The 24,926-nt window shown below is 41.1% G+C and overlaps 1 protein-coding gene across 3 annotated transcripts; it reads left to right on the top strand.

Annotated features, from left to right (window-relative positions):
- Positions 1 to 5,645: 5,645 nt before the first annotated feature.
- On the top strand, positions 5,646 to 24,751 carry LOC308047872 (ketosamine-3-kinase-like). Of its 3 annotated transcripts, XM_080356674.1 has the most exons (9): positions 5,680 to 5,803; positions 11,440 to 11,562; positions 12,263 to 12,399; positions 18,025 to 18,206; positions 19,267 to 19,418; positions 20,452 to 20,543; positions 21,041 to 21,123; positions 22,506 to 22,628; positions 23,744 to 24,751. In XM_080356674.1, exons 3-9 carry the CDS (start codon positions 12,315 to 12,317, stop codon positions 24,080 to 24,082), a joined length of 1,056 nt encoding a protein of 351 aa, XP_080212800.1. In that variant the 5' UTR covers positions 5,680 to 5,803; positions 11,440 to 11,562; positions 12,263 to 12,314; the 3' UTR covers positions 24,083 to 24,751. The 3 variants fall into 3 exon arrangements, 2 of the variants coding, with proteins under 2 accessions (XP_080212801.1, XP_080212800.1); XR_013923071.1 differs by lacking the exons at positions 20,452 to 20,543; positions 21,041 to 21,123; positions 22,506 to 22,628; positions 23,744 to 24,751 and adding exons at positions 8,862 to 9,013; positions 10,297 to 10,388; positions 10,960 to 11,042 and having other exon boundaries at positions 5,646 to 5,803; positions 19,267 to 19,395; XM_080356675.1 differs by lacking the exons at positions 18,025 to 18,206; positions 19,267 to 19,418; positions 20,452 to 20,543; ... (1 more) ...; positions 22,506 to 22,628; positions 23,744 to 24,751 and adding exons at positions 8,862 to 9,013; positions 10,297 to 10,388; positions 10,960 to 11,042 and having other exon boundaries at positions 5,646 to 5,803; positions 12,263 to 14,155.
- The last annotated feature ends 175 nt before the right edge of the window (positions 24,752 to 24,926 follow it).

Consider the following 24,926-nt stretch of genomic DNA (forward strand, 5'->3'; position numbering starts at 1 on the left):
GCTCCGTCCCGCTCCTCTACCCGCGTCCCCGCCGCCTCACGCCGCCGCTCAGCCTGCCCGCCGCTCTGACAGAACGCCGAGCCCCGCCCCTCAGCCCCGCTATTGGGTGGTTCGTTTCCGCCCCCGCCCTCCTCTGCATTGATTGGCTAGCCGAAATGGCAGTCCCACCCCATTTCCTCTCCTATGAGGGCGCTGTAACCCCCTCGCGTTCGCCTATTGGTGCACCAAAAAAAAAAAAAGCATTAGCCCCGCCCTCCTCGGCTTCCATTGGGGGGAAGGCAAACCTTGACCGCCCCTTGCCTCATGTTCCCTCCGAGACACAGCGGCCCAGTTGCTAGGGCGCTCCAAGGCAGCCATTGGCTCTTTGCCCCGTCAATCGCACTTAGTCACACCTCCCCGCTGGAAAGGAGCTACTTGCCTTGAGCGAGTAGCAAGGTCAGAGGTTCGAGCCCCAAGTGCTGCGGTTTCTCTCCCGGGTGTGCAATAAGGCCAGGGTGCATTCCGCACACCTTAGTCTGGTTTTTAGGATATTAATCGCCAGAAGAGATGTTCTTCTTTCATCATACCCACAGCTGTGTTGGCTGGTTTTGCCCTCTCACTATCCACATCCAAATGTATTGTGTATTTGTACAGAATGGGGGTGATACTGGGCTGACATGTCAGGAAGCCTCAGATTTCCTTCTGGTCCCATAATCCAGCCTGACCATTTGAGCATGTAAAACCAAATGCCCACCCTTACAAATACTGCAAAACATATACTAAAATGCAGTATATATGGTACTGAGCAAAAGGAGTCACCTTGAGGGTAAATGCTCAGTCTTCCATGTGCCACTAAAATAAATTCAGCAGGTTTCTAAAACCAGGTGTGTCAGCGCATCACCTCTAGCCCCACGGGCTGGACTAGTGAGGAAAACTGCAAGTGACTGAACAAAGATTTACAAGCAAATCTCATTTCTCAACTCTTGCCCTGATGCGTATGTTTACTGCCTAACCCCTACATCAGGCCCTTTGTCACCTTCTTGTCCTTTGCCTGTGGCATATCTGCCAGCAAATATAATTTAAAAAATATTATTTAATAAAATCTTGTTGACCCTGAGTAATTCCCAAATATGAAAATTTCGTAGTGTCAAACTGGTATAAAAATACATTTGTATGAAGACAGCCTGAAACAAACATCAAAAATAGTGCTTTATACACAAAGCATAAAAACTACAACTTCACAAAATGTCTTTATGTCTTTGTTTTACTAGACCCCACCCCATACACACTCTTTGTCCAAAGCTCATCTAATTCAGAGGAATCATACACATTGGATTTACTCTAAATTATCTGCAGCCAAGCATAAGTCCTAAATTGAAAGATATTATGTCTGTACCTCGTATTTCTACTTAAAGAAAAACAAATAAGTCTCTGGCTAATAAAAGTCTGTTTGTATGGGTATGACGCAGTGTCAATTTACTGCTCTCAAAAAATACCCCAAACCTCTTAACATGTTTATTTTTACTTCCGGATTGCAAAGGAAGAAATGAACTGATGAATATTGTTGTATCATTCCTTGGTAATTTTAATCTGGTACAAATAGAAGAGTACAAAGTGTCCTGTAGCATTCACCCCTGGACATCAAAGCACCACATTCCCGTGCCAGACAGGCAATCTTCCCTCTGGCATACTCATGCATTCAATAATTTCACCTCTCTATAACGCAGTCATTACTTTACGGAATCAAAGTCCTGTTGGAGGTGGGATAATAAATTTGCAGCAACAAACTACAGTTTCATAGTCTCCAGTACTTTACTATTGACAGTCTACACATAGAAAGGTAGAGACGTGCTCTTCTTCCAGATGCGTTGTCTGTCAGAGCTTCTATTTCAGCGTTCAGTTCGAGATTGGCTAAATGCAGTGTGGTACTCGTGTGCTTTTCCTGTGGGAGCAACAGCTGGAGTACAGCCCTAGGCATGAGGAAACTCCTGCTCTGATCCCAGTTCTAACACAGACTTCCCCTACAAATTTGGCCAGTTTACCCCAATTCTTTCTGCTTCAGGTTTCCAGACCTACCAAAGCCATTTGCTGCATCTATAACAAAGGACAGTCAAGGGATTTTAACAGCAAATGTGCTTTGAGATGCTGTAAAAAAAATGCCGAATTAGAAACTTGCTTTACTGAGATCGTATCTGTTTATTTCTCCCGAAGTTCACTAAGGAAGTGTGGAGAAAAAAACCAAGCATTTTAATGTCAATGAACTTGGCAATTAAAGGTCACTTGCCCTTATTTTTTAATTAAAAAATATGAAGCGTTTTTCAGTTGTTGGAAATGAAGAACTGAGGTTTTTCGAATGTCTGTTTTGATGCCATAAATAGTAGAATTCTGGAATGTTTCCACTTCCCTGAGTATTTCCACTTATCTGACATTTACGTGCAATCATGTTTAGAACATCAATTTGTGCCAAGCCCAGGTTTATTTTGAGGGCAGCTCATGGTTATACTTTATACAGGAACTAGTAAACTAGAATACACCCACAAATCCTTAACCCATCAACTGTCCAAATAATAGAAAAGAAAATGCATTTCCTAACCCGCTTTCAAGCATTAAGATAACCGGGTTAGGGGCAGCTGAAAGGAGAAATAATGACATAGATATTGCTCTTTTACTGTGCCATAAAGAACCAAGCTGAACAAAAGTCAGAACTGCAAATAATAATAATAATTTTCTCTTGATGGGGATAAAAAAAAAAAAGAGACTAACCAGCTATATTTATGGAAAAGCCCCCACTTTTTATACCCTCACAAAGAGCACAATTTCTTATTATTACTAAAATGATCCAAAATCCCAGGCATTCTCCCTGAACTTCTTGTTGATGGGCAACAATTTGTGAACCACAAAACCCACTGGCAATCTGGCATAGTCTGTATCAAAAAGAGAGGAAGATAAAGCCAAACCACTGAACTCTGGAAAAGGATCTCTGAGTCCTGTTTCTGCAACAAGCAAGAACAAGTCCTCTGGCTTTGGTCACACTTTCATTCAGATTCTGCCTCAAATCATGCTCCCCAAATCACTACAGAAACTGTTGAAAGTTGATCCATAAAGGCATTAACTCTGCAAATGAACAGACACATCAATGACTGATTCCAGCACCTCTGCATAACCAGAGCAGTGGCCAAATTCTGCTCCTAAGGTCCATCTCAGTCTGTTATTTTGATAATGGAACTTCTCATTCTATTTCCATTTACCTGCTCATACAGCTGACCTAAGGAATTAAAAAAATATATGTTTCTCTCTCTTAGGCAACTTATGTTTAAAGAAAGAGAAAAACAAGTACTAACACCAAAGCTTGATAGGCATCTTATAAATCATCTCTTTCCGTAATGGCAAGTCCTACATCCTTCCTGATCCACCCTCTCGGACTATCCATGGACGTGGGAGAGAAAAAAGACAAAAGAGCCCATAGCACATTTCTCATACATTCACACGAATAGAGGCTTGGAGCTCGAAAAGCCCTAAAGCATATTTTCCATTTATATATATAAACCAACCAATAAAAGGCTACACATACCAATTACCTTTTCCCTTCTTGTACATACTGTCAAGCAGCAAACAGAAATTAGCAGCTGCAGTGCTTTTTTATTCAGGATGTGTATATTAACTGGTGACTCACCAAACAATTTGCAGCCCAGCATGCCAGTTGTCTTCTCCTTCACAGAAAGAAACACTATTTTAAACAGAAAGTTAACCACTGTGGATCTTGCAGGCAAACCAGCATGCAGCAGAACAAGATAAATATTGCCAGTGAACCCCAAAAGGGCAGAGGAAAGGGGGTGGTTGCAATAGCAATCTGCAAGCTTTTTGAAACACTCAAATAGGAATAAATAATATATAGGGGGAAAGAGTGGAGGCAGAGAAGAAAGGATTATCATAAAGTCAACCCACACTGTCACACGGCCTTTTGTGGCACACACCGCCTTCACACAGCAGGCAAGGGCTGCACCTCACGAACAACTGCAGTATATGGCTAAGCTTTTTTTTTTCTGTAGTCTGTAAGTACATTTGGGACCTGACTCAATAGCTTCTTTCAAATGGGGAGCTGTAATCTATGGCCCAGATGCCAAAGAAGACATGTTTAGGGAGTGAGGTTTAGGTTTAGGGAGGACTTGGAGCTGGAGCATCAGAAGGGTGTCTGTGGAGAGGCAGCTCCCAAATCCTGGCTCCCACTGAACTCCGACGTCTGCAGGCGCTGGGAGCCCCTGCAAACTGATGCTCTGTCATGTCGTTAGGAACACAACGTCTTGCTGAGTTTCTTCCAGAACACTTAACCTCTCCTATGGAAAGGAAGCTGACAGTTCCTCCTTCAGGTTACGTCCACTGTGTAAACTAATGAGTTTGACGTTACAATTTTGGCCAAACTTCTGTTACATCCTATCTGATCAGAAGCAATCAGAAAGTATAACCCACTTAAATACTAGAGAATGAAGGGCAATTGCTCTCTACTCCTACAGCATTCACTATGCCGTTGTTTAGGGCAGGATGAAAAACTTCGTTACTGACCGTATGGAATATTCTACTACGACTTAGTATCTGAAGACTGAACCACACATTTAATTTTATTTTAACTCCATTAAATCTATTCAACAAATTCTGATGGGTTTCTAATTGCTTTGTCAAAAGAAGAAATAAATACATTCTAAAAAGCAAGTCTCCTTGATCTCACAATGGACATTATTCCTTGCCTCTCTAAATATGAAAGAAGGTTCAAAGAACACTCACAGCATTATTTTCCATAGCACCTGATTCCTAGACTCAGCATAATCTTAATCACTCTTCAACAACCATTGCAGACATCTGAATCCAACCTTTGCAACATGAATTTAAGGTTAATTTTACACAGAGTCAAGAGAGGCAATATGTGGCAGAAAGCAGAATCCACCATTGTATTTTAAATAAGAAGTTACTTGGTAAATAAATAAATTCTAATGTGAAAGAACACATTAATTTACCTCAGACCTATGCTGGCCAGTGTCCAATAACAGCAAGCTGTTCTTGTTATTGTTGAAGAACAGAATGAATTTGAGCATGTACCTTTATAATGGCCAGAAAGTGCACTTAATCCAAATATTTAAAAATTACTACCCATTGCCTTTGTCACAGAGATCGCCCTACTGCACATGTGCATCCTCTGGATCTATAGCAGGACAGAATTCACCACACACACACGGGCAATGAGCTCACCCATGGGCAGGTCCCCAGCACACACCGCGCCGGGCTTTGGTGGCGCTACCGGCGCCCTGCCCAGCCCAGCGGGCCCAGGGCTCTCCCGGGCACAGCAGCGGGAGGGAACGGGGAGGAAAAGCGCCTTCGCCGCCCTCAGAGCCGCAGCCGCGTCGCTCCCCGGGGCCCTGAGGCCAGGCCGCGGCCCAGCTCCCCGCTCCTCCCCACCACACTGCGAGAAGCGATTTTACACTTCTCCTCCCTCAGCCAGGAACAAGCGGCTCCTTCCAGGTCCCTCTCCAGCGCCTACAACCCAACCCTTGGCCAGCCGCTATCACCAGCGGTACCCGCAGCAGCACCCGGGCCTCCAGCCAACCCCTCCCCCTCAGCCGCCGCCATTTTCCCGGCCCCGCCCACCCGCGCGTTCAGCGCAGGCGCGGCGCGGCGCGGCCCGGCCGGCAGCATGGAGGAGGCGCTGAGGCAGGAGCTGGGCACCGCGCTGCTGCGGCCCGCGGGGCACTCGGGGGGCGGCTGCATCAGCCAGGGCCAGAGCTACGACACGGACCGAGGCCGGGTGTATGTGAAGAGCAACTCCAAGGCGGAGGTGTGGGGGGGTAGGGGTCGAGGGCAGCGGGTGTGAGGCGGGACCCCGGCACGGGGAGGCCGCTGTGAGGAGATGGGCGGCGGGTGGGCCTGAGCCGGCCCCGGCTTCCTCTTGAGGGATGAAGGGAGGTTTTCCGGCTGCCTCAGGCAGGCAATTTTGGCTGCTGGTGGCAGAGGGATCTGCTTCGTCTGGCAGTTTGTGCCCTGTGAGGGCCTTGGGCCCGGTTTGTGACAGGTGCCCGGGATGGGGAGGCCGCGGGGGGACAGTGGTTGTGAGCGGTGGGGTTGGCAGTGGGATGGGGAGCAGCGTTTCTGGTGTGATACCTGTATTTCTAATTATTAGACTGTGTTTTAAGGAATTCTAGAACTCATAGTTTAGGAGAATGTTAGGATAGCAAGCTTTAGAGATTAACCAACCTTGTAACCATAGAGTCTTTGTATAAGCAGACCTTGTAACCATAGAATCTTTGTACTTAGTAATCATACCGTATTCTTAAAGTTGACTTAGATTTACAACATATCCTTTCAAAATGGGTAACTGAGAAGTAACTGAGAAACATACAAATGTTACTTAGCATTGCTTAACCAGATAGCTTGTGTTAGAATACACGTGGAATATGGTAATGGTTGTCAAGAATTGTAATGAATATGTAACTTTTCTGTCAATATAAGCCATGTGTGATCAACTGGTTGGTGCCAGACCTATGGAGGGACACCCCTGATCTGGCCCCAGCACTGAATGAAGAAATGCTCCTTTTAAAACCCAAAAATGTGGTTTTAAGAGTTTATTAATTTGCTGATTTTATGGTATCAGTTGCAGTGTATTATTTGTCCAGGGTGTGCTCTTGTCAGTTATGGCTGGTGTAATGTTGGTGTCATCATGGCTGTGTGTGCTGTGAAAGGCTATGAAGCAACCTAGAAGGTATAAAATTATCTACTGAGGGTGCACATCTGTCTTTGTTGTAACAAAACCAGTAATTCCCTGCTCTTACAAGGAGCTTTTCTCAATAAATGATACTTTTCCACTGTTGTTGTTCAAGATTTTCTGCTTTGTCCTTTCAATATGTGGTACCAGCTACTCTAGAAGGTAGATACGAGCATTTGCTAAGGATGAATATAATACAACATACCTTTATGGCATCCTTATTTGCAAAAGCTGAGATCAGGTGGAATTTACTTTAAAGGTACTCTACACTTGTGTCTGTCACATGAAGAGCTTCACTGAAAGAACGAAAGTTCTTGTATTTGTCTTTGACAGCAAAAAAATGGTTTTGGAAGCATGTACACCACTATATCTGTCCCAGATTTGTCTGCACTTTCTGATCCTATCAGAGAGCTGGATGGGAAATCAAATGCACTAAATTAGTGACATGGAAAAATACTCAAATGTTATCCTGCTTTATATGAGACTGAAAATAGTTTGAATTGATAGCAACAGAGCCCTTCCACTTAGGCCTTTGTTAATTGTGTGTTTAAATGTACAGTCCAGCTAGCAACAGGATAGGGCTTGGAAAACAGATGTCACTAGATTTTCTATTCAGTGTTAATTTCCCATTCTGTGCTTTTGCCTGTGTGTGGATTCTGAGTGCTGATTCAAGCAAACTTTGCCAAACTGTATTATAATGCTGTGCCGTGTGTGCAGCAGTGGGTGTATATCAGCAGTTTCTTTAGAAAAACAAAGTTCTCTAGAAACCACTGTGCTTTTTACTCTATTAAAGTTATCGGCTGACTTTGACCTAGTATGATGCTTTAAATGGAGATACAGTATTTACTGATTTCCTCTGAACAAAGCTATCTCGTGGCTCAGTAATCCAGCAGTTCTTCATTTGTGATCTCCTGTAGGCTTTGGAATTTGTAGTCAATGACTGTTGCAAATTGTCCTCTGTGTTTCATATATCAGTACTAGTCCATAGTATTCTGTTTCTGATTTTTTTTATTATATTTCCTTGCTTTTGCTTTTAGCAGATACTGTAGGCTTCCCAAGGACCCTTTTCCACAACCTCTGCCTGACTCCTCTAGAGCAGCATTTCTTTGTGTGACTAGTGCCACTGGTGTCAGTGGAGCAACGCAAGAGAATAGATTTCACTCCATGTGGATAACAGTTGCAGAAATAGGCCCTAAATTCAGAATGTCTTCAAAGCAAATACAGTTGGTAGTGGCTTGGATTCTAAGGGCTTCTCTGTGCAAGTGCAGTAAGGGGCATTTGGCTGCTATTATTGGTTTTTTGTTTGTTTGTTTCTGATAATGCAAAAGAAATAGGCCCGGGAGTATAATTCTCTGACTGGAAATTAGACTGCTTTTAGAGCTTTTTCCTATTAGAGAGCAGCGTAGGGGAAAGGGACCTGGGGTTCCTGGTGGACAGCAGGATAGCCATGAGCCAGCACTGGGCCCTTGTGGCCAGGAAGGCCAATGGCATCCTGGGGTGGATTAGAAGGGGTTGGTCAGTAGGTCAGAGAGGTTCTCCTGCCCCTCTACTCTGCCCTGGTGAGACCACACCTGGAATATTGTGTCCAGTTTTGGACCCTCAGCTCCAGGGAACTGCTGGAGAGAGTCCAGCGCAGCCACCAAGATGCTGAAGGGAGTGGAGCATCTCCCGTGTGAGGAAAGGCTGAGGGAGCTGGGGCTCTGGAGCTTGGAGGAGACTGAGGGGTGACCTCATTAATGTTTACATATATGTAAAGGGTGAGTGTCAGGAGGATGGAGCCAGGCTCTTCTTGGTGACAACCAATGATAGGACAAGGGGTAATGGGTTCAAACTGGAACACAAAAGGTTCCACTTAAATTTGAAAAGAAACTTCTTCTCAGTGAGGGTGACAGACACTGGCCCAGGCTGCCCAGGGAGGTTGTGGAGTCTCCTACTCTGCAGACATTCCAACCCGCCTGGACACCTTCCTGTGTAACCTCATCTGGGTGTTCTTGCTCCGGTGGGGAGATTGCACTGGATGAGCTTTTGAGGTCCCTTCCAACCCCTGACATTCTGTGATTAGTTTTGTGAAAGAGCCTTGTTTACCTGTGACTGGTGTTCATAGAGACTAATACTTTCCTTTCATATTTGACAGGCTAGAAGAATGTTTGAGGGAGAAATGGCAAGTTTGGAAGCCATCTTAAAAACACAAACTGTAAAGGTGCCTAAACCCATCAAAGTTATAGACGTGCCTGGGGGCACTACTCTGTTTGTGATGGAACATTTGGACATGAGAGGCTTAAGCAGGTAAAACACGGTATTATCTTTGCTTCATTTAACCAGAAGTTTTGACAGTTGTGACAATTACATAATTTGTCTTCTGAGAGGAAATCTGTGAGGGGATTTTTGTGTTTCTTGTTGTTGTTGTTGTTGTTTGGTTGGGTGGTTTTTTTTGAAGCAAGTCAGGGTACATTTGGGACGTTATACAGCTGAGAACTGTATAAAATACTTTGTAATGCTTCACTTAGCAAATAGGTCACCATCAAAAAGTGAGCGTGGTTTTCCTGTAGTTTTGGGTTTGTTTTTTTTAAGTAGTGATTTTTACAATAAGTTTCATTTTTACAGTCAGGAAAATGACCTGCTGATCACGTTTTTGTGTGCTTGCCTTTGGTATAAGAACCAGTGTTTAATAGTGCTCGTCGTGAGTACGCAGAGGCGATTCGTTCAGATGAATGAATCCAGATTTCCGTATTTTTATGGCTCTCACCTGGATTCTGTTAGCTGCGAATTTTTGGCTCTTCTCTGTGGCAAACACTTAAGTAAATTAAAATATGATGAATACTTCTGTCTGGTTCCATTGGGGAGCTTGGCATGACCAGTTTCTCATCCCAGTCTCAGAACTTCTGCAGCCAGCTTAACATCTTATCCCCATCCTGCTCATCCGCAAAGGTTCTAATTCATGAAGAGCCCTGTTTTCAAATGAAAGAGCAGAGATCCTGTTGTGTTTGGGCTGATTGAGATTCAAAGCATGCAAATGCAACCTTTGGTGTACAATTTTCAGGGGATAGCTACAATCTGTGTTAAAGGGAACAAAATGAAGAAGTAACTTTGCCTTAAATGACAGTGCCTTGGGAACAGAAAAAGATGTGAGAGGTCAAAGACAATAAAAGGAACATACTTATGTTAACATGGGAGGCAACTAGTTTTGTAATTTTTAATTACCGCAAGACTTTTCTGAACTGTCCAGAGAATAAGCTTTTATTAAAAATATATAAATAATTAATGCCCACCTGACCCTTCTGTCTTCTAAGGCCTTTTAGAGAGGGGAAACCAGAGACTAAATTTGTAATTGCTGTTCACGTTTAATAGCGTTGTCAGAAACAACCATGTAAGTATGTTTTGTTCTTTGTTAATATGTAATCTTTATAGGAAGAGGAGGTGTTTATGACCAGAATATTTTGAAAATGTACTTTCATGGAGATGCAGAACTTCTTTTACTTCCTCGATAAATCTTTTCAATGAATTCCTGGAATATCAAGGACTGGATTAATTCCCATGGCAGTGTTGCTAAGCGTACTTTCATTTCTTAGACATTCAGCAAAGCTTGGAACACAGCTGGCTGATCTCCACCTTCATAACCAGCAACTTGGAGAGAAGCTGAAGAAAGAAGAGAGCACAGTTGGTACAGTACACAGCTGTTTGCAATTTAATCTAGTTAATAATAATCTAAAAATTGTTAAATAGCTTTTGTTGTTTCAGGATAAGTTCATCTTCTTTCACTAAAGATGTTCCTGCTCTGGCAGGGGGATTGGACTAGATGATATTTTGAAGTCCCTTCCAATCCCTGACATTCTGTGATTCTGTGAAGATATTACAAAAATAGATTCAGACAAAGCACCCATGCAGGGCATCTTTGTTTTGCTTTGGTTTGCTCTATTTGGATCTCTAAGCAAAATATTAAATTTGGGACTCTTGGGATCCTGAACCACCCTTTCTGCAAGGACATAGTGTTAGAGGAGATATGCTACCTCAAAACATGTTTATAAAGATTATAATTTAGCTGCTTTACATCAAGGTTTAAACTTAAAAACCAACAGCAACAACCATTATAACAAAAGGAGTACTAAAGTGCATTTTTTTTTTAATCTCCATAGAAGAAGCATTGTACCCCTGTGTAGTTTTTAAGGTCCATTTGCACTGTGGATACTTAGAATCTTGTCATTAGTATTGGATTTTTGTCTTTGGTTTGAAAGGTAAAGGTCAAGGGCAAATGGAAGTCCAGTTTGTGGATCAGTTTGGCTTTCATACAGTTACCTGCTGTGGCTATCTTCCACAGGTAGGTTGTACTTCATCAGACCAATAGACTTTTAAGTTTATTTTATTTTAGCTTCAGTGACACAAAGGGCCAAGATTATCATAATGGAAATTCAGTTATTTCTGTGGAGTCATAAAAAGAAACAACATTGTTCAGCCTGCTAAGCAAAGTAGTGCTTTGGACAGCACAGCTGCATTGGATGTTCATAGCTCTTCAATTTCTTGGGTTTTATCACTTAAAGAAAATTATTTATTCCCCTAAGTTAATGTTTTAAGATAAGTCTATTAAATGGTAGCATTTACTGTCCTGGATGGTATCAGCACAAAGGCTGTATAATCCTCCAAAGCTGTATTTGAAAAATAAGAAAATCTGTCTTTTGTGTGGCGTAGAACTAACACCTGCAATCCTGTTCCTTCAGGTGAATGACTGGCAGAATGACTGGGTGACATTTTTTGCCAAGCAGAGAATCCAGCCTCAGATGGACATGATCGAAAAGAATTCGGGAGACAGAGAAGCAAGAGAACTCTGGGCACAACTTCAGGTAGGAGTTCTCTCAGTTCTCATTGTAGTGATAGGCAGGTATCAGTTGTTGAGATTTTCTTTTCATGAAACAAAGTTCCTGTTTGTTGGTATGCTCTGGGTTCTGTTGGTAAGAGACTTCAGCTTTTAGGGATCAAAATGCTCTTTTTTCTAAGGTAAAATGTCTTTTACTGCATCACACTATGCTAATATTCCAAAGGGAATGTATTCTGAATAGCACTTTGCCTTACTGTTTGGGAAATATAGTTTGAGTTCACCTTTCTCATTCCTGTAACACTTTTATGATGAGAAATGTGTATAAATGGTACTGTTCTGCACATCATCTATTCATTTAAGGTTTTCTTCTGGTTATGTGGCTGCTTTGTAGAAATCTCTACGTGGTTGTTTAGAGATTCTTGAGCCTTCTAATGATGAAGTCGGTGGTTCTGGTCAATATTGTAGCACCAAATGCAGTTTTAAATTATTTGTTTGTGCTGAAAAACATTTGGATAATTATTTTTCAGCTGCTGGCTTTTATGGAAAGGAGTAATCCTCTTGATTTTCTCAGTATCTGTGTTCGCTAGGTCCTACATAATTTCAAGTTAGGTTTTTTTAACTTTTAAGAAATTTCAATTAATGCTCTGCTTGTATGCAGATAAAACTCTACAATCATTCACCTTAAAATGTAGCACTTATGCGTCTTGTTTTTCTCCTCTCTGCAGCTGAAGATACCCAGTTTGTTCTGTGATGTAGAAATTGTTCCTGCTCTCCTTCATGGGGATCTCTGGGGAGGAAATGTGGCTGAGGATGATTCTGGTCCAATTATCTTCGATCCGGCTACTTTCTACGGCCATTCAGAGTATGAGCTTGCAATAGCTGGGATGTTTGGTGGCTTCAGCAGTTCTTTTTACTCTGCTTATCACAGTAAAATTCCGAAAGCTCCAGGGTTTGAGAAACGCCTAAAGCTTTATCAGCTTTTTCACTACATGAACCATTGGAACCATTTTGGTACAGGGTACAGAGGGTCTTCTTTAAACATTATGAGAAACCTTGTAAAGTGATTTTCTGCTTAAGCAGAATACTTCCTGTGTTGCTTGGGGAGTCCCATACTTGGTGATGCAACTCTAGGAGTAGTAATGTTAAAAAAAACTACTAGACCCTTACCTTGTGGCACAGCTAAAGACCTAGAATCAGTGAGTCCTGCTGAATAGCAAGCGGAACATAGTCACCCCTTTTTAGGATAGTTGTAAATACCTTTGAGGGAAATCTATGGAAGGAGTTTATTCAGTTGCACAAAAGATCTGTCAGCATCAAGAAAGCGTTGTATACTTGAGACTAGGCAAGTTAATATTAAACAAGTACTCAAGTGTAAAGTACTTGGAAGAAGTACTCCCGTAGGGACCAGTCATGCTTCAGAGTAGAGAAATGCCAGGGTTTGCATTTGCACCCTACTGGCAAACGTTAGAGAAGTGTTTGTGAAACGGAAGTTTGCTTTTCTCAGTTCCTGAGGAGATGGCTAAAAAAGTTGCTCCTTGCTTTTTGCTGTCTGCCCCCCGCCTTTATAATGGATTGCTCAGATTCTTTCAGCTCTTCATGTCCAGTTGTGTGCATGAAAACAGTGTTAACAAAGTATTTTGAAAGCCAACAAGAAAAATGTATAATGGGAACTGTGAAAAATGATTTGGACTTGCTGTTAATTATGCTAACGTGATTCTACTGGATGGAGATTGTTTCCTATTTTGTTACAAAGCTGTGTAAAAATGCTTATAATTTTTTCTGACGTGCATTTTGGTGCTTCATGACATTCGTGTAGGCTGTTCTGTGCTTGCTGGTCCGTGGGCTCTTATCTATAGCAATCTTGTTATCACCAGAACTCGTTCTCTCTTCTTTTTTGGATTAGGCTTTTGTCCAATAATGTACATTCTTAAAGATCTTCTCAGGTTAGACACTTTACATCTATACATCCTATGAAGATGTACTCTCTTACTAACACAAGAAGATGCACTTTTGACTATTCTCATTGCACACACAATAATGTCATCTGGTCATGGTAAATTTTCCCATAAATTCTCTGTAGTTGAGACTACAGGTGCCATAAGATAACATTTTTCTTCAGTCCCCACTAAGTGCACTTTGTAGGTCTCTGGATAAGAGACATGAAACCAAAGGAAGTTAAAATGTAACTCACAGAACAGCAGCTCTACACCACTGCCAGAAGTTCTTTAAGAATGGCTTGCAGACCAGCTGTTTCTTGTACTTGCAAGATGATGATACTAAAATTGTACTCTTTTTGATGTAGGCTGGTAATGATATTTCAGTGCAAGCGTACCAGGTAGGTGAGAGATGCATGGTGATTCCTAACATGCATTTTGAGTGTTTGGGAATGACTTTAATTAATTAAAAATGTTTCTCACTGGATTTTGGCAACGGAGAGTTTTTTCGTTGCTGGTTTTGCAGTTTTTTCTAAGAATTGGAAGGCAGTTTAGAAGTCTATCACTTGATATAACTTAATTCTACTACTCTTCTCCCTGGCTGTTTAACTTTTGCCACAAAAAGTTTTAAAGCCTTGCTTGGTAGAATAGCTTTTACTTTTACCTTGTTGCTCAAATAAAGAGTTTTCCAGCTGATTATTGGTGTCTCTCTTTTCTGAATTAAAACCTTACAGCTTGCGTCCATTCTTGGGGAGCTACTTGCTCAAACCTGTTCGAGGTCCCTAGTTTGTTGGACAATTATTGTCAACTAAGGTGTTGATGGGAACGTGGTCATGGATTTTAATCTGGAGCAGTGTCTCATTGAGAAAATTTACCTGCTGTTTGGTTACAGTATCATTTGAGGTCCTGTGTGTGCCTTCAAACTTTATGTACTGTACCAGCTGTTCGGATGTTGTTGGTGAAATGTTCTGTCTGTGCCCGTATTCTTATCTCTGATCGTTGCAGCTGATTGGAGAAATGCTGTGGAATTTTAGCCAGCAGTCAGTCTGGTTAAATTCTTCTAACTGTTCATTTCCATGTGCCTTCATAATAAAGTTATTTAACAAGGTAATTCTGTTTACAAATCTTCAACAAATCAACATGTTTATTTTGATAAAATACCTAAATACTTTTTACCATTAGAAGGTGAAAAGTGATACGAAGGTGGTTTTTCTGGAGAGAAGTTAGGGGAGGGGAAAACTTGGAAATCCGGACTCAATAGTTAAGATCATAAGAGGATTCAGGTTGGAGCAGACCTCAGGTGGTCACTTAGTTCGATCTCCTGCTTAAAGCAGGTTGCTTACATCTTTGCCTGGTGTTGTAACCTAAGGATGGAGGCTGCACAACTTCTCTGGGCTTGACTGTCCTTATTTTGAAAATAGATCCAGTTTGAACCTCTCTGCAAGAACCTGTATTTTTGCTGAATTGCTTATAATTCCTATGTACCCTACATTTCAGTGTGATTATGTCGTCATTTTGTTTTCATTCTCATGGACTGCTGCCATCTGCAAATACTGCCTGCAGATATGAGCATTGCACACTAGTGCTGTTTTTCTTCCTACTTTTTGTCTTCAATGCTGTTCCAAAATAGATCTGGTGATTACAACTGATGCTGGACTCTTCTAGCAGAAGTAAAAGCAGGTGGGAGGTGATATATAATTACCTTGTCTTGTAGGTACTGATTGTGCCAAAAAACTTAAGGAGGAAATATATTTCTGGTAACTAAGCCACACCAGTTTTATTGTTTTTCTTTGTAAAATAGTATTCATGTCCCAAGACATGGTTCATGTTTTATACCGAGCTACAGCCTATGCAATTATGCTGAAGATCAGATCTATAGGTTTAAAGGAGCTCTGAATTATTTCTCTGTGCATAGTTCTTCACTGAGAAACTATAACTTCTGTCAAAGGGAGGTTTTTATGATGGAAAGTCTTTTCTTCTTCTTGGCTTACACTGTTCTACATAGCTTCTTTCCTTTCCTATGATTCTTTAGATAGCATTACTCCCAAAGGAGAAGTAGATCTTTTTCTTCATTGGTATGCATAGGGGTAACTTTTCTGGACAGTCTTTGAAAAACAAACAGAAATATTTGTGAGCAAAACAGAAAGAGCTGGGAAACTAAGCAGTTTCCAACTCCAGTACAGACATAACCCCGAGGACAGGTCTCAAACCAGGAGCCCATCCCCACGTGTGCACGTTGTCCTAGGTCATTCTCCATCTCAGGGATGCAATTGGTGTTTCTTTGGGGGATCTGGCCGTGGTGCTGAACTGGTCCTGGTGGGTGGTTCATCGACATGGGTATTTTCAAGCACATTGTGCCTTCGAGCCCACCTGGGATGATTTTGAGTTGTTCTACTTCCAGTGTTTGAAATTATGTTGTTCAGAGTTGCGTGATCAGCAACAACATGCGAATTGTCATTTATTTTGTTGCCAAGAATCTGTATTCCTTTCCCTGGGTACTCCATTGCAACCTAAGATAGGATTCCAGCCTTTCAGCAGCCAGATATGATTGTTCTAATAGTAGGGTTATAAATCCTAGGGCTTCATAAATCATGAAATTCTAATTGTGTGGCATTTTCACTATCTAAAAATCATCCATATGAGACATATTAACTAACTCTCTCAATCTGTCCAAGATCTACAGGCATAATCAAGTTGTTGTGAGTGCATATGCACCCATTTTCTGTGATGTAATGTGTATGCTGAGCTCTTACACTTTAAGCTTTATTTGGTCTGGGCATAGTTGTTTGCTTGAGCAGCTGTGGCTCATTTCCTAGTCACTAATGCCCCATGAAAGTCTATGGGCACACTACTGAAGACTGCTACAGTGAGTGCTGACTCTTCTTCTCTACCTCTCTCCAATGCTACTTTCTGTAGCTCTATTTTGTGAATAATCTATTTTCCTGTTAGTATATCAGTGATGTGACCATTATATTACAGCTGGACTCTGCAGAGGGATTGGCAAAGCAGCCACTTGGTTACTTCAGACAGGTAATGCAAAGGTCCAACCGAGATATGTAACCCTGAATGTGTCATCTTGCTGTTCTTGAGTACTCTTCTGTATTTGAATCGCTGTTTCGGAGTCTGGTCATGAGCTACAGTTTTCCAGCTTCTGGTCTTACTTTGTAAGCAATGTTCTGCTGAAATAAATCTGGATGCTAGAAAAGTTCCTCCTCAACCAGTTTGTCCCGTTGAGGTCTGCTACATTCCAGTGTACCATTAGGAGCTATGTTCTGAGAAATTACCTGTTTGAGAAATAACTTACACTATACCAATATTTTTCACTCCATGTAGGGCTGGAACCATTTGTGCATGTAGTGAAAAGCCTGCTTAAATGAAGCCAGTATTTGACCAGTAATGATTTCTTTTTCTGTCAAATAGCTTATATGAATCAATACAAAAAATAGTGAGAAGAGAGAAGTGCATGAAAGCACAATGCAACAGTGGCAACAGGACACAGACATTCCGTGAGGAGATGGGAGGCATTGCTGCTCCAAGTGAGAACAAGAGCTGCCGCCTTTTCCATGGATTGTAACGTGCTAGGAGTCAGTCACAGGAACCTACCAACTGTTACCTTCATACACACTTTATTACAGCAGATATTGTTGGGTCTCTGTTATGATAACATGTTTTAAAGGTTTAGCACTTTGTACCTTGAGGGTGTCAGTACACTTCGCAATTATGAAATTATTAAATTCAGCCATACCCAAGGGATCTTCTGTGTTACAGATTGTGGAGAAAGATAAAAATGTGAAATGATGTCCTAAAGATCACATTAAATCTGGAGAAGCATGTAGGAACAGGATCCATATTTGTTAATTACCAGCTTGGTGCTTTTACAATGAATTTTCACTTGATAAAGTCCAGCCCTGACCATGTGGCTATCTCACTGACTTGAGGACATGTTCAGGCGATAAAAATCTTTTGACTGTCTCTTACAAGGGATTGAATTATGTTCCAAGAAAGGCAAGTGTTATGAAGATCTCAGTGATGCCAAGAGAACTCCAGTCCACACAAAGCACCTACAAACTGAGAAAACACCAACCTTTCCATGTATTGCAGGTGCCTGATTTAGGGTCAGCAGCGTGATTTAATTGCATCCTTACGGACTGCAACTTTGTTTTTCTTATCTCAAATAACATTGCGCAGTTTGTATTGTTGCATTTAAACTCCCTCTAGTGGATTGGATCAGAAATGACCTACCAATGCGAGCACAGGGCTTAAAAAAGAAAAACGGGTCCAAACTACAAATACCAGCAGCGCTCAGCACAGTTGAAAGAGGACCCAGGACACACCTCTCAATTTTATACTAGAAAATATCTCTAAAGACTTTTATTTCTCATCTACGGCAGTAAAAACCCATGGGAAACAAAGCATTTTGGAAAGGCATTTTGAAATATCTCTGGATTTACTTGCTATATTTATTTATTTATTAAATTCGGTGGGTGGCCCTTTCTACCTCACAGCAGAGTGACAGTGAAAGAAGGACCCAGACCTTTAATCTTGTTTTGCAGCGGATTTAGCAGAAAGCAGCTGCGACAGCCTGGAAATCAGCATGGAAAAAATCCTGAAAACAGAACTGAAAACTTCTGTTCTGAAGGCATTTGGAAGCTCGGGAGGAGGATACATTAGCCAAGGCCAAGCTTATGAAACAGACAGTGGACGAGTATTTGTTAAAGTCAACCACAAACCGAAGGTAACTGCTAGCAGATATTTAACTACTAATATTATTGGATGTAGAGAGCTTTGCTTTTAAAAGCACCTGATTGTTAATAATTTAGAATTCTGCATTTTCAGGCTGACTTCTAATTATTCAAATTTTTCTTTCAATTTTCTTTTAAAAGCTGTAGTCTATTTTATAGCAAGTATTAATGCAGCAGGTTTGGTTAATGCAAAATGAGATGTAATGCAATGGGGTAACCATCAACAACAGGAATTGGCATTGCAGTATGTAAAAAACCAAACCAACCAAACAAACCAAACAAAACACAAAAGGCTGAGTACAGAGCTGTTATTGTAGCACATAGTTTGGAAAAGCCGAAAGCTGAATTTGCATTCAGTGCATTTCTTTCCATGTTTCAGTTGAGAGGATAGAATAGTGGGAGGGACGGATGAAAGAGGCTGCCAGTGCTAACACTCACATATTATTTTTAAAGCTACAGAGGTTTCAAATTTCCGCTTTGCTTTTTGTATTTCTAGCAGTAAGATTCTTGCTCTTGACTTTTCTATTATGAAATGAATACAGTACTCGGTTGTTTGTTGTAACACCACAGGGTATCAGAAATTTACTTTGCAATATTAAAAACTTCTTAAAACTGCTGCGAAGAGCAGCATCTTCACTTCAAAAATCCAGAGTACAGGCTTAATATTTGTACCGTCATCTCCATCTGGTGGCCATTGACCTGCATGGAAAGGAGAACCAGTTTAGGGAGTCAGTCAGTCTTCTACTTCATTTAGTAGTGGTCATCTGTGGTTTTGAAGGAGGTGGTCTTGGGTGTTATCCTTAGAGATATTGTTATGTCTGAGTAGTTTGGTGTGTCCATAAGCAACTAGAAATCATGATGAAATGCAACATAGTTGGAATTAATTGTGGGGGGGTACTCAAGTCTCCCTGTGTGGACTGAAGCCTTGCTGCAGCTACATTCTTTCATCAAGATAAATTAACTCCTTGTAACTTTGTAAACAAGACTATTTTTCCAGTGTACTTGCTGCAGGTGTCCATAGTTTAGCTCAAGGATATTCTTATTCCTTGACAGGCCAGAAAAATGTTTCTAGGGGAAATGGCAAGTTTGGAAGCTATTCAGGAAACCAATATTGTGAGAGTGCCTCAGCCTATTAAAGTAATTGACCTACCTGAAGGAGGAGCAATGTTTGTCATGGAGTACCTGAAGATGAAGAGCCTCAACAAGTATGTCCATAAATGTCTTTTTATTACATTTTGGGGCATATTTTCTCATATCTTACTGTCGGAAAGCTTCATGAGAACAACCTCTCTAATCTTTCAGAGACAGAGCTTATATCTGTCAAGGTCCATGTTTGTGTGTATGTGTACAAATTAAAATAACGTATATGTGTATCTGTATATGTGTGTGTATACACACTCCTTCCCCATATTTTGCTCTTCCCTGATGCTGTACCTGCAGTAGAAATGCCGTATGGTTGCCAGCCTAGAGCTTTGTGGGCTGGCGCACGTGTGCTGAGATGCTACTGAAGTGAATGTGTGATAATGGCTGAGTTTAGCCCATCCTTCCCTCATGGGATTTTTCATTTGAGTTTCCTTTCCCAGCTGGTAAGTTTTAAACTTATAGACTTACTCTTATGTCTTTGAAATCTCCAGTCCATCCTACTGCTTCTAGGGAAGATTTTCTCATGTCCTCAGTCCTCTTGGTTGCAATTTCAAACTCATTATTTTCTACCCATTCTGGGCATGGAGAAGAAATAAGTTTTCTTCCTTGCAGCTCCGGTTCAGATATCTTATATGCAATATTTTGGTTTTTAGTTATCTGCTTTCTGCATTAAGCAACCTCAATTCAGTGCTTGCTTGTGACTTCTTTATAGACTTATCATTTTTATTGCTGTTCAACTGAACTCAATGTATGAGGCCCAGAAGTAGACACAGTGCTCTGTTCTCAGCTTATTAGTGTGGAGCTGATCAGGAGGACTGCTTGATCCTCCTGCACTCTGTGCTCCTGTTCATACAGCTTTGTGCTCTGTTTACCTTTCTTGCTAGAACATTGACTTCTGATCTGTTACAACACCTTTCTCCAGAGCTGTTGTCTAGTCCTTTGCTCTGTGTTATGTACTTGTGAAGTTGATTAAGGTTCTATGTTTGCCAAAAATAAACTTGGTCATATGAAATGGAGATTTTTTTTTTTTTTTGACCCTGTAATATTTAATTCATTTGTCTTGTTTCAGTTTTGTTTTATTTTTTGATCCTACAGATATTCTGCAAAACTTGGAGAGCAGATGGCAGATCTTCATCTTTATAACCAGAAACTTGGAGAGAAACTGAGAAAGGAGGGAAACACAGTTGGTAGAGTATTGATATCATTTACTAAACCAAAAATGAAATAATTCATTTGGCAGTGGTAGAGTATTGCATTACAAGTTTAATGATAGTTAAAGTCCATACTGGGACACTGTTTCATGAGATATGCCTGTCTTGTCCCTATGCCACACTTCTCAAATGTACATTATATACACAGGACCTATAATTGCTATTATAATTTTTAAACATATCATTTTAACCTTGACAAAACTAAATTAATTTATTTTTGGTTCTTCATTTTGTATAGATTTTGTTGTACAAAATTATGCTAATACTGGAATTTCTTAGCTTTCAACATTTCATAAGTCAAACTGAAAATTTGGACTAAGGGAGTTCTTTGCATCTTTAGAGGGGGTTGTGACGACAAAATAAATGTAACATGGCTTAACATTTTCTGTGCCTCTTCTCTGAAATTTAGTTCTGTGTTGCAAACTTTACTATGTAAGGATCTTGAAACTCCCAATATTTATTTTGTTTCTTAGGTAAAGGAGCAGGTCACTCAGAGTCTCAGTATGTCGATAAGTTTGGATTCCATACAACCACTTGCTGTGGTTATATACCACAGGTATTTTCTATGCTTGTGAAAGCTAACATGTACTCATATAATTCTATAAAATCTTTACAGAAAAGCTTGTTTCATTTGCCTTCAGCTTTACGATCACAGTTTTGCTTTCATTGTTTCATTTTGACCTGACAGTGAAAGGAATATGATGGCTATTCCATGTGTGTAGCTTGCTATAGAAATTGTGGTGGTTCTTTAGCTTGGTGATAATTGATAAAATAAGTCTCCCTTCACAAACCATGTCTTGGTTTTGTATTTTCTAAACCCCTACTATTTTGATCTGAAATGGCAAAATCTACTCCATTTAGAGGTTCTCATCATTTAACATGTCACATAAGACACTGGAAAATCACAGAGAGAAATCAGAGAATCTACTGGGTTGGAAAAGACCTCAGAGATCAAGTCCAACCCTTGGTCCAACTCCAGTCCGTTTACTAGATCATGGCACTAAGTGCCATGTCCAATCTCAGTTTAAAAACCTCCAGGGCCAGTGAGTCCAGCACCTCCCTGGGCAGCCATTCCAATGCCTGACCACTCTCTCTGTAATGAATTTCTTTCTAATATCCAGCCTAAATTTCCCCTGGCAGAGTTGAAGCCCATGCCCCCTTGTCCTATTGCTGACTGCCTGGGAGACCAATCCCCACCTGTCTAGAACTACCCTTCAGGTAGTTCTAGAGAGTGCTGAGCTCACCTCTAAGCCTCCTCTTCTCCAGACTAAACAAGCCCAGCTCCCTCAGCCTCTCCCCATAGGGCTTGTGTTCAAGTCCCTTCCCCAGTCTTGTTGCTCTTCTCTGGACCCGCTCCAGCACTTCAATCTCTTTCCTGAACTGAGGGGCCCAGAACTGAACACAATACTCCAGGTGTGGCCTCCCCAGTGCAGAGTACAGAGGAAGGATCACTGCCCTTGTCCTGCTGACCACACTAGTTTGGATACAGGACAGGACACCATTGGCCATCTTGGCCACCTGGGCACACTGTTGGCTCATGTTGAGCTTCCTGTCCATTAGTACCCCCAGGTCCCTTTCTCCCTGACTGCTCTCCAGCCACTCTGTGCCCAGCCTGGAGCACTGCAGGGGGTCATTGTGGCCAAAGTGCAGGACCTGGTACTTGGCCTTGTTGAAATTCATCCCATTGGAATCAATCTCATATCTCATGTTAAAGACAACCCCACTGAAGCATGGAAGAGAGCTTCACTCCCACTTTTCCCTCCTCACCCCAAATTAACGAAATGTCTAATAACATATTACACAGGTCATAATAACATTGTCTTGGCCACTGTGTCAGTATCAAACATTTTAACTTGGTATCTTTTAATATGTATTATCAGTACTGACTATGTAGATGTTAAAATTGTTTATTACAAACCTCTGTATTGTATTTTCTAGGTGAATGAATGGCAGAGCGATTGGCCTTCCTTCTTTATTCGTCACCGACTCCAAGCTCAGTTGGATTTGATTGAAAAAGATTATGGAGATAGAGAAGCCAGAGAGCTTTGGTCACAGCTAAAAGTATGAAACATGTCTTAAATCTGTTTTTTAGAATGTTAAAAGATAGGTATCAGTGCAATTTTAAATGTGTTTTATAAGAGATTTACATAGCTTTTCATGAACAGCGGTAACTGTACTAGCTTCCTGGGTGGTGAATGTCACGAGGATGGAGCCAGGCTCTTCTTGGTGACAACCAATGACAGGACAAGGGGTAATGGGTTCAAACTGGAACACAAAAGGTTCCACTTAAATTTGAGAAGAAACTTCTTCTCGGTAAGGGTGACAGACACTGGCCCAGGCTGCCCAGGGAGGTTGTGGAGTCTCCTACTCTGGAGACATTCCAACCTGCCTGGACACCTTCCTGTGTAACCTCATCTGGGTGTTCCTGCTCCATGGGGTGATTGCACTGGATGAGCTTTCCAGGTCCCTTCCAATCCCTGACATTCTGGGATTCTGTGGTCCAACAACAGTATCAGCTGAAAACAATTCATGTTGCTCTTCAGTTTTTTAATAAATAGTGAAAATAAACCTATTCAGCACTGACACTTATTTCTTAGAATACAGTTATAAGGTGGTAAATCCTATCTAAGAACTTACTCTTACAGAATAGGTAAGATTCTGCTGCCCATGCAGGTTTTTTTTTTCCATTAGTCCAGGCTCACAGCTTGGGCTGTGTTACAGGTCACACTCCAGGCAGCACTTAGGAAACAGCCAGGAATGTCCTCCTCTGCAAGCTCTGCTTCACAAATTTGTTCCTTAATTCCGGTTAATTGGTACAGGTATTTACTGCTGCCCTTTTTCCTACTGAAACCTTTTAATTGAAATGAAATTGATTTTATATTTCTTGTGACAGCCAATCCTATCTATATCTAGACACAATACATTAATACTAGATGTTGACACTAGACTTGTCAGTTAAATGTTTTGCTAAGCTCTGTGAAGAACAATCAAGAACATTTATTACTGCTTACAATTTAGGTTTATGCTTTTAGCCATTAGCTTCAAAAACACCCTATGAGGGCCGAGAACAGGTGATATTTGACCAGCTTAGTGTCTTATATAGTACAGTACTTTATTTTATTTCATATTTTCTTCAAAACTCTTTAATAGTTACTTGTTTTTTCATCTTTTTTCAGCCCAAGATTCCTGAAATGTTCTGTGACATAGAAGTTGTTCCTGCTCTCCTGCACGGGGACCTGTGGGCAGGAAATGTGGCTGAGGACGATTCGGGGCCAATTATCTTTGACCCTGCTTGCTTCTATGGCCATTCAGAATTTGAACTGGCCATTGCTGGGATGTTTGGTGGGTTTAGCAGCTCTTTTTTCTCTGCCTATCACAGTAAAATACCCAAAGCTCCGGGATTTGAGAAGCGAAACAAGTTGTATCAGCTCTTTAATTACATAAACCACTGGAACCACTTTGGGACGGGGTACAGGGGGTCTACCCTAAACGTAATGAGGAAACTTCTAAAGTAACCAGAAAGGTTTGAGAAATTCTGACGTAGTCACTTAGTAATGAACAGCCCGTGCTTATCAGAAGTAACACAAACTAGGAATTAATGTTGATGCTAAAACACCTGATGTGTAAAAGGCTTAGCACACTTCGGAGCCTCACTAAATGTTAACAGTGATTGTGTGATTTTTAACTTATACACTTGTTTACTAGCACAGATTCATTCTCTGCTGAAGGAAAAGGGTGGATTGTTTGTGAAGACTTCCCTAGGTTGGAAAGTAGCATCAGTCAGCCTGACCTTACTCTCTGTAGATCTTACTTCTCAGCAGCAGCGTTTCCACAGTTGTTTGCACCTTGGAACTTCTGCTGCTCTCTCAGCAGTTCCTTACTGAGAAATACTGATACGTGATTGTGGTGATGAAGGTATTAAGTAGTTCCTTATTTCTCCCCTTTTTTGTTCTGTTGTCATTTTCTGTCTCTGTTTCCATCCCTTTTCCTATTTATTTTTCCGTTGTCTTTTCCATGTTAAGTGTCCTGATCCAAAATTCAAATATGATTCTGTGAATCTGAAAACATTCTTTTGATTTAAAGAGTAGACAGGGCCCTTTGGACTGCACTTGGTACCCATATAATTAATTAAAATGTACAATATTTATTTTAATTTAATGCACTTTACTTACAGGCTTTTGGGTATGAGAAATTAAATTACAGTGGTATTTCTTAAAAGGGATATCTCTGTAGGTCCTTGGTAATTGACTGTATGGTTAGAATGTAGGTTATTAGCACACAAGTTTGATAACATATCATAGTTTTAGTATGATATTTTAGTGTGTTATACTACGATAGTAACATTTAAATAACTTTGTA

The sequence above is a fragment of the Nesoenas mayeri genome (assembly GCF_963082525.1).
Source record: "Nesoenas mayeri genome assembly, chromosome: 19".
NCBI classification, from domain to species: domain Eukaryota; kingdom Metazoa; phylum Chordata; class Aves; order Columbiformes; family Columbidae; genus Nesoenas; species Nesoenas mayeri.